This window comes from Corythoichthys intestinalis, chromosome 9, assembly GCF_030265065.1.
Source record: "Corythoichthys intestinalis isolate RoL2023-P3 chromosome 9, ASM3026506v1, whole genome shotgun sequence".
Lineage (NCBI taxonomy): Eukaryota > Metazoa > Chordata > Actinopteri > Syngnathiformes > Syngnathidae > Corythoichthys > Corythoichthys intestinalis.
In genome coordinates, this window is record NC_080403.1 from 59472092 (window position 1) to 59486255 (window position 14164).

At 44.6% G+C, this 14164-nt stretch overlaps 1 protein-coding gene across 1 annotated transcript; it reads right to left on the reverse strand.

Moving 5' to 3' along the window:
* Positions 1 to 154: 154 nt before the first annotated feature.
* On the reverse strand, positions 155 to 12678 carry dnajc14 (DnaJ (Hsp40) homolog, subfamily C, member 14). Its single transcript, XM_057845484.1, has 7 exons — positions 12434 to 12678; positions 9700 to 11056; positions 9128 to 9234; positions 5618 to 5737; positions 5370 to 5530; positions 5197 to 5299; positions 155 to 1512 (listed from the first exon to the last, which is right to left on the reverse strand). Exons 2-7 carry the CDS (start codon positions 10843 to 10845, stop codon positions 1215 to 1217), a joined length of 1935 nt encoding a protein of 644 aa, XP_057701467.1. The 5' UTR covers positions 10846 to 11056; positions 12434 to 12678; the 3' UTR covers positions 155 to 1214.
* Positions 12679 to 14164: the final 1486 nt, after the last annotated feature.

The following is a 14164-nucleotide window of genomic DNA, read 5'->3' on the forward strand; positions in this document are numbered from 1 at the left end:
TTAAAACAAAAAAAAAATGTTGGCTCTGCTTAAGTCATTTTGCCCATTTTCCACACTGAAAAGACTTGATGCAAAATTTCTTTCCTAGATAACCGGATCTAAACTCGGACGGCAGACCTTGAATTGCACATGACTGAAAGAAACAACAACAACAAAAATTCAATCGTGCTACTTTATCAGCAAAAAAATCAATCAGTTCTAGTGCCGCTGCCCTTTCAAGCTTTACACCCGTGGTTCTGGCATGGCACATTTGATCGGACACCACAAATGCATAAAATTGACTTCGACACACTTACTTGCACCCATAAAAGCCCCGACAGGTAAGCGCTCCGCTCCAGAAAAACGGAAAACTTCATTTTGGATTAACAGCCAGCTAACACAAAAGTTGTCACTTTCGCTCCGTAGGAAAAAATGATTACCGTTATCAAATGCCATATCCCACGTACTGTGACAATCGACACAGAGTGGATGTAAACACTGTAGATTTCCTGAAGTTTGTTTTTTGAAACGTGATTATGAATACAAGCAGTAGAAATGCTCGCAAAGTGAAAATCCCCTCAGGTTGGTTTTATAATGTCCCCGGAAGGGACATTTTAATCACCACTGGAATTCCGAGACGTTTGTTGAGGCACACATTGCAAAAACTCCCGTAGCTTTTATCTAGTTTTTGTTGTTGTTGACCAGAATGATGCGTCAATGCACTGATGAGCAACAGAGGGCCGTATAGGAAAATAAATCTGTCCCGGCTCCTTGACTTAAGCTAAAAATGAATTTGGGGCGGAGCTCTCTTTGAGACATTCAAATGGGGAAGTAAAACTGAGAGAACTTCAGTTTTTTGTTCTTGAAATACAGTATAATTGCTAGCATTGAAAGTAACTGCAATGAACTCTCGTGCGGCGATGCTAACACGGTCCTGTTGATAACTGGTGCCGCGACGACTTTACAAGATTTAGCGAGTGACTGAGTGGCAAAGAGCAAGTGAAAAAATGTATAGGAGAGGCGACGTGACGTGAATCTAAAGCCAAAATAAGGTGAAACCAGAGGTCGCGCGCCACCTTTTTAACCTTCCGACATATTAGCGGAGCCCGTCCCTCATCTTCAGGTCTCGCGCCTTCCCGAGCGGCATCAATTACCTCCGGTCGGGACGTCGGGCGAGACCCCGATCGGCCCGCGGCGAGCGGGTCGTCTCAGTAGCGATCCCGTCACGGCAAATTTCACCTCTGGAAGGGCTTGCGGACCTTCTTCTTCCTCCGAGGCGGGGGTTTTCCGCCCTCGGCCCACGGCTCGCCGGGCTCGGGCCGCTGGGACCCCGGCGTAAAGTGACCCGTCTGGCCCGAGGGAGGCGAGAACGGGGGAGCTCCGGCGCCCGGCGGGGGGTGATGAGGCGGACCCGAGGGGAAGAAACCCCCGTTGGCCGGCACGTCGCCGGGGGCGGCTCCCTTGAAGATGCGGTTGAAGAAGTCCTGCAAATCTGCCGGGTTGGCCGGACCGGGACCGTGCTCCGAGTGTGACCTGCCAGGAACCAATTGAGAGTGAACTTACGCGCCGATGACCAAAGCGTGGCACTCGTGACCGAATGAAGCGCACAAAACAATAGCGGATTAGAAGTACGTATTGTTTTTGTCAACGATGACGAAAATATTTCACTGGCGACTGACGATAACGGGCTAAAAGCGCGTATTGGGAGACTCAAACATAAGCAATTGCCACTTTTTGCCCAACGAGCCGAAAAACGGGCCATAGTTTCCGTCACCTTTTCAAAATGGGCGTCTAGATATGTGCCGGTATACCGAAAACGTCACTGTTTCAAGACCACTCAAATTTTCCATCATACTGTCACCTTCGGTATTAGCCATTTCATGTCTCAAAGGTAGAAATCCCTCGCTTGCTGCTGCAGGGCTTAACTCTCCCCCACCGGTAGTTGCTCAGTGAGTCAGGCAGTCAGCTGTGCTACACGATAGCCGGAGGAGATGAAACACCTGAACTTTTCCCGCATCAAAGAAAACTTTGTATGGGAATACTTTGGTTCCAGAAAAGTTACAGACGGCCACGGCTGAGAAAAAGAGGGCCAACCGACATGTAAAACATGTTTGCAGAGGAGGCAAGAACTCCAATACGAGTTTGCATTGCCGTGACCACCCTTCACTTTATACAAACTTCAAGGTTAGTACACGCTGTTATGAACGTTTCCCACCAGCTACGAGAGTTAACTCCAGTGTGTTTAGTGCGTCTAGCGTAGAGGATAGATCTTAAGACCGAACCAGACCCGAATTTTGGGCCCAAAATGTCAATGTTTTACGTTTGGGTCAGGCTGGACTTTTCTCTCGCTACGTTTTTTTTTTTTTTTTAAATATATATTTATACTAAAACGATGTATGGATGTTAAACAAAGGAATACTTGTTATAAAATAAATCATTTGGATGAAACAGAGAAGACACTGTGCATGCCTGCGCATGTGAACGCTGTGGCCCCGCCCTCTTTTTAATCTTCCCCTCCCGCCTGGACGCCCTCCGCGAGTCCGCATCCTTGTATTTCCTTTTCGATATGGAGCAGCAAGAAGTGAAAAACAAACTAAAAATGCGGGAATCAATAAGGCAAACATGCACCATTAGGAGTGGGTTATGGAAAGGATTCAAATTGATATCCAGAAAACTGTGTCAGCTTCGCTGAATGTAAACAAATGTGGCGCTCTGGTCTCATATGACAAATATATTTAACAAACTTTTCCGGCGTTATTTCCTTGTGTACATGCATTTATAATGATCATAAAAATATGTAGACTATTTAAACATTGAGAAAACTTTTTTTCTGCCAACTCGAAGAAATTAAAATGTCAAATCCACTATCCGCCTGATAGAACAGACACATAAATAAAAAATATATAAATGTTTACTGATTATGCATCTTACAGTCTTGATTGACTGGGAGAATTTGTTACAAGAGACAGACTTAATTTTTGTCATTCTGCACAGGCATCGTCACAAATGTAATCACACAAAACGCAATCAAGCATCGCATCCCCGCATTTTCTCCTCTTCCTTCCTCGGCCTCGGGCCCGCAAATCAAGTTAATTGAGGTAGGTCAGGCTTTAATACCCGCGGACCAGGCCGGAATTTTTAGGCCCCAATCTAACCTCTAGTCTAGCGCTGGTAACACACAGAGAAATGGGACAATAATTCAATTATTTTGTTCTGATAATAATAATGATGAGCTGTAGCTAAGGGTTTAGGCTCACCTGAAGGATTGCATTCATGTGAATTTTATTTCGAATATTTCATTACAATTATTTCCCAATTTGCTAATGTTTTGAAAAAGAAATATTCTGTTCAATTTTGAACACAGACATCTCAAAGTAACACATTTTAGAGCTGTAAACGCAATACCGTGAAACCGGGATATTTTTGCTTAAGGTTATCATACCGTCAGAATCTCGTACCGGCACATGCCTGTGTGTGACGTATTCTTATTTTACTTGTGAAGTTAGCCTGCACGGTAGCATTGTTTGGGTTAGAGCCAAAACGAATACTCCAGTAACTCGATTTTAAAAATCGATCCGAGTAATTTTTTTCGCCTCAAGGAATCGTTTCATTATGCCAACTCTAAGCATCACACTTTGTTTTACTTTTCACGCGGGATAACGCGCTGACGTCACGTCTGGAGAGGAAGAAGCAACAATATCTGATTGCAGCCGAGAGCCCCTACAAACTTTGCCAACGTTTCTACAAACTACGCCCACGTGATGCTACGGTGATAGCGGGTAGCGTCTGACGCGTTTCATCGATATCACACGTATATCGAACTAGATGCGACATGACCGACTCGGCGGCGTTAGCAGATGTATATAGAACTAGATGCGAAATGACAGCGACTTGCCGGGGTTAGTAAACAGCCGCCATCTTAAAGCAGTAGACTTCTCAGCGCTAATAAATAAGATTAACGTTGCTAATGTAACGTTAGCCCTGCAGAGGGCTAGGTTTTTATTTATTATGACCACTGTCGATGTGTGGCTAACGTGTCTTACATACAGGATTTATTTAATCAGAAATAACACAGCGCTCTAGAGGGAATAAAATAAAAACGTAATAAGGATAACTGTCAGTTATAGCTCAGTAGTCAACGCTAAACAAAACACCAAGTAGCACTGGTAATTAAAGTTCTCCAATACAGCAGGTATATTACATTTATTTTGAACGCTGCAAAAACTCCTATCAGGACTTACTATTTAGACTAATTTAAAACTTAACAAGAATTTAAAAATAGCTTGACACAAATGGAAATTCAATTGAAACAGGTGGGAAAAACACTTAACTTTTAAGTGATATGTCTTATCAAGCGAAATGACATTTTAAGTAAGAAATACGATATTGTAAAGAAGATTTAGAAGTTTTTTGAGTGAAAGCCGTGAATTTGTTGTTCTAGTCACATCTGAGATGCAATTGTTGACTGTTTTCAACAATGTACATCGAAAATAATGACATTGACAGTCTGAAAATGGTTCAATATTAGGTGAAATGTTTTCTCATGTATATTTATTATTAGGGTGAAAAAATATGTTTTAACCGATGATTCGATTAATGGATAGAATTTTCAGTCAAATACTAAAATATTCCATAGCTGCAGCTCTAGTTTGGTTGTGTCCCCCATGTGACTTCACCGGGCTGCAGACTTGTTTTGAAACACACCGTAAGATTTGCTTTCTTATCTTGTTAAGAAAGAATATGCTATGTTGCTTTAGTTTTTAAAGGTCTGCAAAGAGTGATTATGACACACTAAATGTAACTCGTAGCGTTAGCAAAACATTCCCTTTAGCATTAGCATGGCGAACTCTTTTTTTTTTTTAAACATTGCGGTGTCCAGATGGGTATAATTCATTGAAAATAATGTGTCGTTTTCCTGCTGAGTGTATATTATCATTACCAAGTTGGCATTTTCCTTGTAGACCCCACCGTGTGTGCTTGTCTGTCAATATTCATTCCAAATTATTGGAAGCCTCCCTCCCTTATTGGACCAAAACCTTTGATGAAAACATTTTGATTCGTCGTCGACTAAAACTAGACAACATTTTGAAATGACTTAAATATGACAAAGTCTAATTAAAGTATTTTTGTCCCAAAGACGAAAATAAAAAGGGCTGCCAAACAACACTCGATACAGTACAAGTGGAGAAATTGGATGGGAAAATGATGAAATGTCACCTGTTTCTGGCCGCATTGCTGTTGTTCTTGGACCCAAAGGAGATGTGATAGGGCACACGGTGAGTGTCCGGAGAGATGCCTATCCTCTGACAACCCGCCCACTCTGAAACATCAAAGACAGAGAACCTTTTTAGATACGTTTTCCGGATCGTTCGGAAGCCGAGAGACGTCACCTGTGATATCGTAGACTTTGCCGTCCATGCAGGCAAAGTAGGTGATGCGCAAACCCAGCATGCTGGACTCGGCCCACAGGTCCCCCTCCTCGGCGCCGTGGCGACGACCGCATTCGGCGCAAAAGCGGGCCTCTGCCGGTTCTCGATCCATTTCGAAGCGCCTGCGTTGACAAGGACACGTTGTCGTTCGTTCCTTTTTTTTTAAAAAAATGTTTAAACCGCTTTTACGCCGCTGTGCGGATCCTTACTTGTGCTTGCCTTCACATTTGGTACACATCATGGTGTTCATGGCTTCCTTCAGGTCATCCTGCAATTTCACCAGGAACTCGTTCATCGACTTGGAGAGCTCCGTCGCCGCCATCCGCTTCCTGCGACGAGACGCAGCAGGGCGCCGGGTGGGTGACGTGAACGTACCGGTATCGTTAAGACCAGAGATGTTTTGATCGGCCAACTCGCCGGTGTGAAATGTAGCTGCCACCTGACGGGCACGTTGTAGCTCATATGTACTGTACATACAAAATCACGTGCTTTTATTTTGACATTGGCGCCGGAAAACCCAAGATTTGCGCGTGCTACTGCACTAGCGCTTGGTTGCTAGTTTTCATGAATAACTTGGAAGTAATACCAGCAGGTACGTAAAATGTAAATAGGATACAGAGGTGTGAAAAAGTATCTGAACCTTTTGGAATTCCTCACATTTCTGCATAAAATCACCATCAAATGTGACCTGATCTTTGTCAAAATCACACAGAGGTAAAAACAGTGTCTGCTTTAACTACAACCACCCAAACAGTTATAGGTTTTCACATGTTAATGAGGATAGCATGTAAATAATGAAAGAAGGGGGGAAAGTAAGTAAGTGAACCCTCTGCCTAAGGATACTTCAAGAGAAATTGTAACCATTTTTTACCAAACAATTTAAGTTAGGTGTGTGCCCAATCACTGATGAGTGGTTTAAAGGTGCCCTGCCCACTCTGAAACACACATCTGTCAAGAAATGTCTTGATGAGATGTGCATCATGGCTCAGTCAAAAGAGCTGTCTGAAGACCTGCAATTAAGGATTGTTGATTTGTATAAAGCTGGGAAATGATAGCCTGGTACACCAGACTCACCGCTGTTCCAGCTATTCGAGTCTGGCCACCAGTCAAGCGGATACAGTTTCCAGGGCGGAGCAAGCCACAGCAAACAGACAGCGGAGTGGACCAATCAGCAACGGGCAGCGCAGACGTCACGTTATTAAAGCGACGAGAGCAGGACGAGGGACTTGCGCGCGGAAGTAAACGTACGAGGAGAGCGGAGTTTATTCAACATGGCTAGCGCGGGACAGACTGTTGTCAATGACTCGTGTCGATGTGTTTTTGGTCATTTAAAACTGATTTTACCGTGGATTGGAACATATTCTCGGCTCTCCTGTTCAGCTTTGTTGTGGAGACGACTTCCGACGCGCAAGACTGACGTTGCTCGTTAAGAGCACGTCACGCAAATAAACGAATCTGATTTGTCGATTGATTTTGTACCTGCTCGAAAAGGCTGTTAATGGGATGGTTCCCAGACTATTTCTCTCAGTGTTTGAAAAATACAGGGAGAAAAGTCTGGCAGAGCCAGGGAAGGGAAATGATACAAAACCATCTCTAAAAGTCTGGATGTCCGTCAATAGACATTCAGAGATGTTGTCTACAATTGGAGAGAGTTTGGCACTGTTGCTTCTCCCCCAAGGAGTAGCCATCCACCAAAGACGACGCTAAGAGCTCAGCGCAGAATACTCAGAGAGGTAAAAAAGAAGCCAGGAGTGTCTGCTAGACTGGCACAGTCCAAAGATTCTATGCACACATCAACTACAGTGGGGCAAATAAGTATTTAGTCAACCACTAATTGTGCAAGTTCTCCCACTTGAAAATATTAGAGGCCTGTACTTGTCAACATGGTTAAACCTCAACCATGAGAGACCGAATGTGGGAAAAAAAAAGAAAAAAAATCAAATTGTTTGATTTTTAAAGAATTTATTTGCAAATCGTGGTGGAAAATAAGTATTTGGTCAATTTCAAAAGTTCATCCCAATACTTTGTTATGTACCCTTTGTTGGCAATAACGGAGGCCAAACGTTTTCTGTAACTCTCTACAAGCTTTTCACACACCGTTTCTGATATTTTGGCCCATTCCTCCATGCAGAGCTCCTCTAGAGCAGTGAGGTCATTGGGCAACACGGACTTTCATCTCCCTCCACAGATTTTCTATGGGGTTGAGATCTGGAGACTGGCTAGGCCACTCCAGGACCTTGAAATGCTTCTTACGAAGCCACTCCTTTGTTGCCCTGGCTGATCATTGTCATGCTGAAAGGCCCAGCCACGTCTCATCTTCAATGCCCTTGCTGATGGAAGGAGATTTTCACTCAAAATCTCTCGATACATTGCCCCATTCATTCTTTCCTTTACACAGATCAGTCGTCCTGGTCCTTTTGCAGAAAAACAGCTCCAAAGCTGTTTTTGAGTGGAGCCTCGTTAGAAGAAGTTAGACCTCTTTGACAGCCAGAAATCTTGCTAGTTTGTAGGTGACCAAATACTTATTTTCCACTCTAATTTGGAAATAAAATTCTTTAAAAATCAATGTATTTTTTTTCCACATTCTGTCTCTCAGGGTTGAGGTTTACCCATGTTGACGATTACAGGCCTCTCTAATCTTTTCAAGTAGGAGACCTTGCACAATTGGTGGTTGACTAAATACTTATTTGCCCCACTGTATATGTAAAACAATGGGCAAGAATGTTCACAAGAAGGCACTTGGACACTCCACCGACAATTTGGCAAAATATTTTGTGGACTGATTAAACCAAATTTGAATTGTTTGGGAGTAAAACACACAATGTCACGTGTGGAGGAAAAATGGAACAGCTCACCATCATCCCCACCGCAAAGCATGGTGGAGGAAGCATCATGATTTGGGGCTGTTTTGCAGCCTCGGGGCCTAGACAACTTGCAGTCATTAATGGAAGAATGAATTCAAAAGTTTAGCAGGAACAAGTGTCTGACAGACGGCCTCAGGTTAAGCTAAAAAAAAAAGGATGGATGCTGCAACAAGACAATGATCCGAAATAGAAGTGAATACACTTCAGAATGGTTTCTGAAGAAGAAAATAGACGTTCTGGAGTGGCCAAGTCAAAGTCCAGACTTCAACCCCATGAGATGCTAAAGACAGCGATTCATCCCTGGGATCTGACTGAACTACAGCAGTTTTGTAGAGAGGAATGGGCCAAAAATAGTCCTGATCGATGTGCCAGACTGATCTGCAGCTACAGGAAGCGTCTGGTTGAAGTTATTGCTGCCAAAGGGGCGGGGGGCACAAAATGTTAAATGTGATAGTTCACTTACTTATTTTTCCCCCTTCTGTCATTGTTTGCATGCCATCCCCATTAAGATATGAAAACCTATATATGTTTGGGTGGTTTTAGTGAAAGCTGACACTGTTTTTTCATCTGTGTGATTTCAACAAAGATCAGATCACATTTGATGGTGATTTTAGGCAGAAATTCCGAAAGGTTCGGATACTTGTTCATTCCACTGTGTACTTTGTAGACCGTGACAATATGACCCACAAAACGCTTTCAATGTTAATATTCAGACTTTGGGAAGCTCCTACTGACTCTGAGGCTCCTTGTCATATGGGGAAACTTTCCGCCAATGTTATTGGAGTTTACACACTTCATAAAGTTTCTATCAAGCTACACCCCAGAAAGAGTGTTTGTCCCGTCATTACTACTTACAATTCATACTCTCTGCGCGTTTCTGGATTACTAACAATATCCCAGGCCGCCCGCAGTACTTTGAACGCCTCACCAGCTCGTGGGTGTTTATTCTTGTCTGGATGGACCTAAAAGAAAAAAAGGTTTAGTGAGTAAAGAGACAAATTTATTACTCATTCCCTCATCATCAGTAAAAGCATTTTGGTGATTCTCAGCTCAACTATTTCTTTGAACATTTTCGGCATATATTCATGAATAGTTCATTTTTAGTTGAAAGATGGTTATGGCTAATATGTGGCCCACTCCACCATTTGTGACCAAAATATGTGTCCAAGTCTTTTTTCAAATCAAGTTATTCTGACCCCCCATAATGCACCACAAAGGCAATGTCTGATTGTTTGGGCTTTTTTTTGTATTCATAGTGAAGCGTACCATCGTCGGTGGTCATTCCCACGTGTAATATCACATGACATGAATCAATGAGATATTTCACTGTCAATCAAATATTAGGGAACTCAAAGTCTGCTACTTTAAGCTAGCTCTGGTCATTGCATAGGTTTAATGAGAATCACCCCATTTAGCGTTCGTCACACCTGGACAGCCAGCTGTCTGTACGCCTTCTTCAGCTCGGCCTCGGTGGCGTCAACCTCCACGCCGAGGACGGCGAACGGGTCCAGCTCATCTTCCGGGACCTCGGCCAGGGCCAGCAATCTTTCCAGCTCCCGCCCCGGCGGACCTCTGGCCGCTCGTCCCGGCGAGTCGGCGCGCGCGAGGCGGCCGTCCCCGCCGAAGCACTTTCGGAGCCTTTCCGCAAAAAACGGCAGCCTCCTCCAAAAAGGCCAATCCCGGAAAGCCGTCCAATAGCGTTTCCCCCTCTCTCCGCCGAGCCGGACGGAGACACTTTGCAACCGCCGGGACGCGAACAGGAGCGAGGCAAAAAGAAGTCTCAGGGCGGATAAGGCGGCTCGTTTAGTCCACCCGAGCGACCGGACCGCTTTGTCGGCGGCGTCCGCGCCCGCGCATTTGGTCCATTCGAGAATCCGAAGGGCGTCCGCCTTCATTCCCGGTACGTCTGTGATCTTTCCGACCAGCCGCCGTCCCGAGCGGTAAAGTTTGGAGCCCGCGCTTTCCACGCCGACGCCGCAATTGTGAGTTAAGGCGACGATAATTTCAATCATCATGTGGACGCAGGAGACGCACCAGACGCTCACGGACTCCGACAGCATTTCTTTAAAAGCGAAGACCAGTTGCTTGCCCGAGCGCTTGCGGCCACGGTTCAGCTGATGGTGGTGATGGTTGCGTCTGCGGGCCTGCTTGTGCCTGCCGCCCGACGCCAAAGCGCCTTTTTGAAAGGAGGGGGACGAAAAAGGGCTTTGATTGCTCTGCTCCGAAAACGATCCGCCGCTCCTCGGTTTGCACTTCCGGCCCGTTCCGAAGCTTTTCCAACCCGAATCCCCGTTGACGCGCCGCTCCGTCGCGGATTCGTCCTCCTCTCGATCCGTGACCCGGGAGCTCGGGTGACCGTCGGCGCTTTCCCCTTCCAATCCGTCAGAGAGCTCCTCCGTCTCCTCTCTGCCCTCCGTTGAGCCGAGAAACTCCGCGTCACCCGTTGCGGGGTCGGGGACGTGCTCGACGTCGTCTTCTCTCGTCCGCCGACGGCTCGGCTTAACGGCCGGAGCGGAATCGCCGTCGGAGAGCTCCTCGTCGGAATCCGTGACGGCGTCCGCCTCTTTCTCCATCTTCCGATCTCTTTATTTTAGAACGGTGAAAATAAATTCTTGTGGACGTCCAACTCTTAAAGCCATAATCGGTCGATACGTTCACCCCTGACTCTCACTCGGTTGTGAGACCGGGGGCTTCTCAGGTCCACCATAGCAGCAGCAGCAGCAGCAGCAGCAGCAGCAGCAGCAGCTAATTCAGGCCATTTGCCACCGCGCAGCAGGGAAATATCTGAAATGAAATGTCAAACGGAGCAATAACATAAGAACATTTCTGTCTTTCTTGTGACAATACTTCTAGGAAAGAAATCGTCTACACCAGGGTTCACTAAATCCGGACCTCGGTGCCACTTTTCCTGTTGTGTTTTCCATGTCTCCCTCCTCCAAGACACCTGAATCAAAATAATCAAGATCATTATCAGACTTCTGGAGAGGTTGCTGATGACATAATCATTTGATTCAGGTGTGTTAGGGGAGAGAGACGTGGAAAACACGACAGGAAAAGTGGCACCGAGGTCTGGATTTAGTGAACCCTGGTCTACACGGTAGGAAAGACTTTATTTGCCTTTTAAATTTTGCCCCATTTGTAAGAAACTGGAATTGGTGGGATGAGCAACGAAGCTTAGTACGCGGCTTGAAAAAAAAAAAAAAAAAAATCCTAACAACAGAAACGATTAAATAGTTTTAGGGGCATCGGCAAGTTGGGCAACTCGCATGAATGAGTTCTTTACAAATTGGCCACCATTTAACAGGGAGATGAACAGGCTGCCCAACTATTCTAGAAACATGACTAAGAAGCATTTTTCATTTTTGGCTACCAAATACAAGCAATAGCAACTTGACAGATAGGCGGTTCTGTCAAAGAGCTGCACACGATGTTTTCACCAAAAGCCAAGACGTTAACAAGCAACAGATATATTTTCTAAACTTTATGAACGTCACCACAACAGAACAATGGCAATGCAATATATTCTTGATAGACAAATGCACTTTGAGTGCTAGTATCTGGACGTCATGCTTATCATACACATGACGTACAAATAGACATACACCGCGTAAGTCTCTTCACGTCTGAGATGTCACTAAACATAATATAAAATGAAGAAATAATAGCGCAATTCTCAGACTTGAAAAAAAGTGATAACCAAGAGGCTGGCTTTTAGCGAAATATAAGGGGAAAAAACAACTTTCGTCAGCCAGGCGGGCGGGCGGCTAATGTTAGCAGACGCCCTGTTCCTGATCATGGTTAGCCTTGGGGAACACCCTAGCAAAAAGAAGGCTGGCTATCGCGCAGGCGCTTTCCCTCCATTGAATTGACTACTTCTCTTCCCTTGCCTTGCCTTGCCTTGCCTGACTGGCAGCATTTCTGAGTTCAACGCGGAGACGGTCATCAAACACAACTAAGGATTTTGGTTTGACGAGAACATGTCATCGATGAGCTAACAATTCGCTAGCGTCGAGTGCTCACAGTTAGATGATAAAGCACTAGTTCCCCTTCCTGTGGGAATCTCCCACCAAGCAGTTCAAACTTCATTTAGACAGCGGACGACGGACGTTTATACGTCACGTGCGCTAAAATCGCCCAGGTAGAATACATATAGTGTGTAACCTTGTTTCTGAACAGACTGCCAGGTGCCCGTGTTGTTTTTATGGTCCTCTTCTTCTTCTTCAGTTCAATTTTAACTTCCTTCTTGCTTCTCCGTGCTTCTTTTTTGTTGGCCTTTTCCCGAGTCCACCCACACGTGTATGTGCTACTGCCCTCTATTGACCAGGAGACGGGAAAAAAATTCCAGTATGTTTTGAATTCAAATCTTGAATTTGGTTGATTTTTTTTTGACACGATAAACGACTAGATGAAGTTTATTATATTGAAATGCTTGTGAATTTAAGTTCATATTTTCACAGCATATGCCATAAAACTCAACGGGGGGAAATTCCACTTAGAGAGAGAGAGAGAGAAAGAGAGAGAGAGATTCCAACATTTTATTTACACTCTACCCCTGTTATATTCAGTTAAATTCTAGGAGGAGCAGTACACACTTAAGATCCCAAAGATGACAGTGCATGTCAAAGTGCAAACCACGCAGGATGTTAACAGAATTATCAGTAGAGGCTGGCTGAAATAACAATCGTGCCATCATAAAAGGTTCAGATAAGCACATGCGGTCATCTCCATCATTTATGAATGGAAGACAGTCTGAAATTTCCGAGAGCTGTCTAAACTGAGCGTTTGGTGGAGGAGTGTTTGGCATAGAACCTGTTGGGACAACCACCTCTGCGACACGCCACTCGGGAGATTGTCTGGAGGTTTCCAACTGACTTTAAGACCATGACAAAGAGAAGTCACTGCTCTGATCTAACAAAATCTCAGACACGCGACATTGCTGCACAGGTCTATGCTATGTGGACCAGTGAGTAGATTTCCCGCTCATTCCTAGCATACGGCTCAATTTCATCCATGTTATATTGTGCACTGCCTACTTGGCCTGCCCAGAAAACTCTACTGACTTGACCTGAACCCTGAAGAAAATCATGTCGTTGAGAGGAAGGTGAGAGACACTAGGCAGTTTTCTGGGCTTTACTTATGCAGCGCTACTGACTGATCGCCTCCATGACGACACTATGCACTGAGTTAGTCTAAAAGGAGGCGCAACCAAGTAGTGCAGTCATGTAGCCCTGACATTTGCACTTAAGACATTCTTTTTCTTTTTCTTTTTTTTTTTTTTTTGGGGGGGGCGATCTAGTAAGATGTTCAAATTTAAGGAGAGAGTTTGTAGAAGAAAAAGTTGGTTTTCCATTTCAACAGGTTGTTTTTATCCTCTTAAATGAACAGGAAATGACCACACACTGTTCAGAAACAAAAAAAGCAATCGTCACCTAAGCTAAACGCATTTATTCAGAAAAGAACAATGAGTTTAAAGCCGGCCGACGGATCTCATCTCCTAGAGTCTTCCAGGAGATTATGCCCTTTTTGTTATTCCAAATGTGAATAGGCAGCCCTTTAGGTGGCTCACCAAAAAAGTGGAATTTGACTAAAGGCTGCTGCTCTATGTTGTTATCTGGTCGCAATAACCTTGGGAGAAAAGCTCCCGCTTCTCCAAATAGTTACAGACAGACAATAAAGACCAAGTAAAATGAACCGTTACATGGGAATCAATTCATATAGGTCTAATTATCTTTAAAGCGGAAGATTACAAGAGACAAAAGCTCCGCGTCTGATGAGTACGCTTGAAATAAACAAATCCCCATCGGAAAGGGTGTGTTGAGCGTTGAAAGTCTCTTTGACCTTTACCACATCCAAGCTTGTCCTTGACGTGCGAATCTGTAAAACTTGAACATA

Excerpts from the sequence above, each read along its gene's own strand:
- dnajc14 (XM_057845484.1), bottom strand. The coding sequence starts at position 10,845 with ATGGAGAAAGAGGCGGACGCCGTCACGGATTCCGACGAGGAGCTCTCC. Across the intron at positions 9,235-9,699 it reads ACAGACAGCTGGCTGTCCAG|GTCCATCCAGACAAGAATAA; the intron begins GTGTGACGAACG and ends TTTTTCTTTTAG. Across the intron at positions 1,513-5,196 it reads AGCAATGCGGCCAGAAACAG|GTCACACTCGGAGCACGGTC; the intron begins GTGACATTTCAT and ends GGTTCCTGGCAG.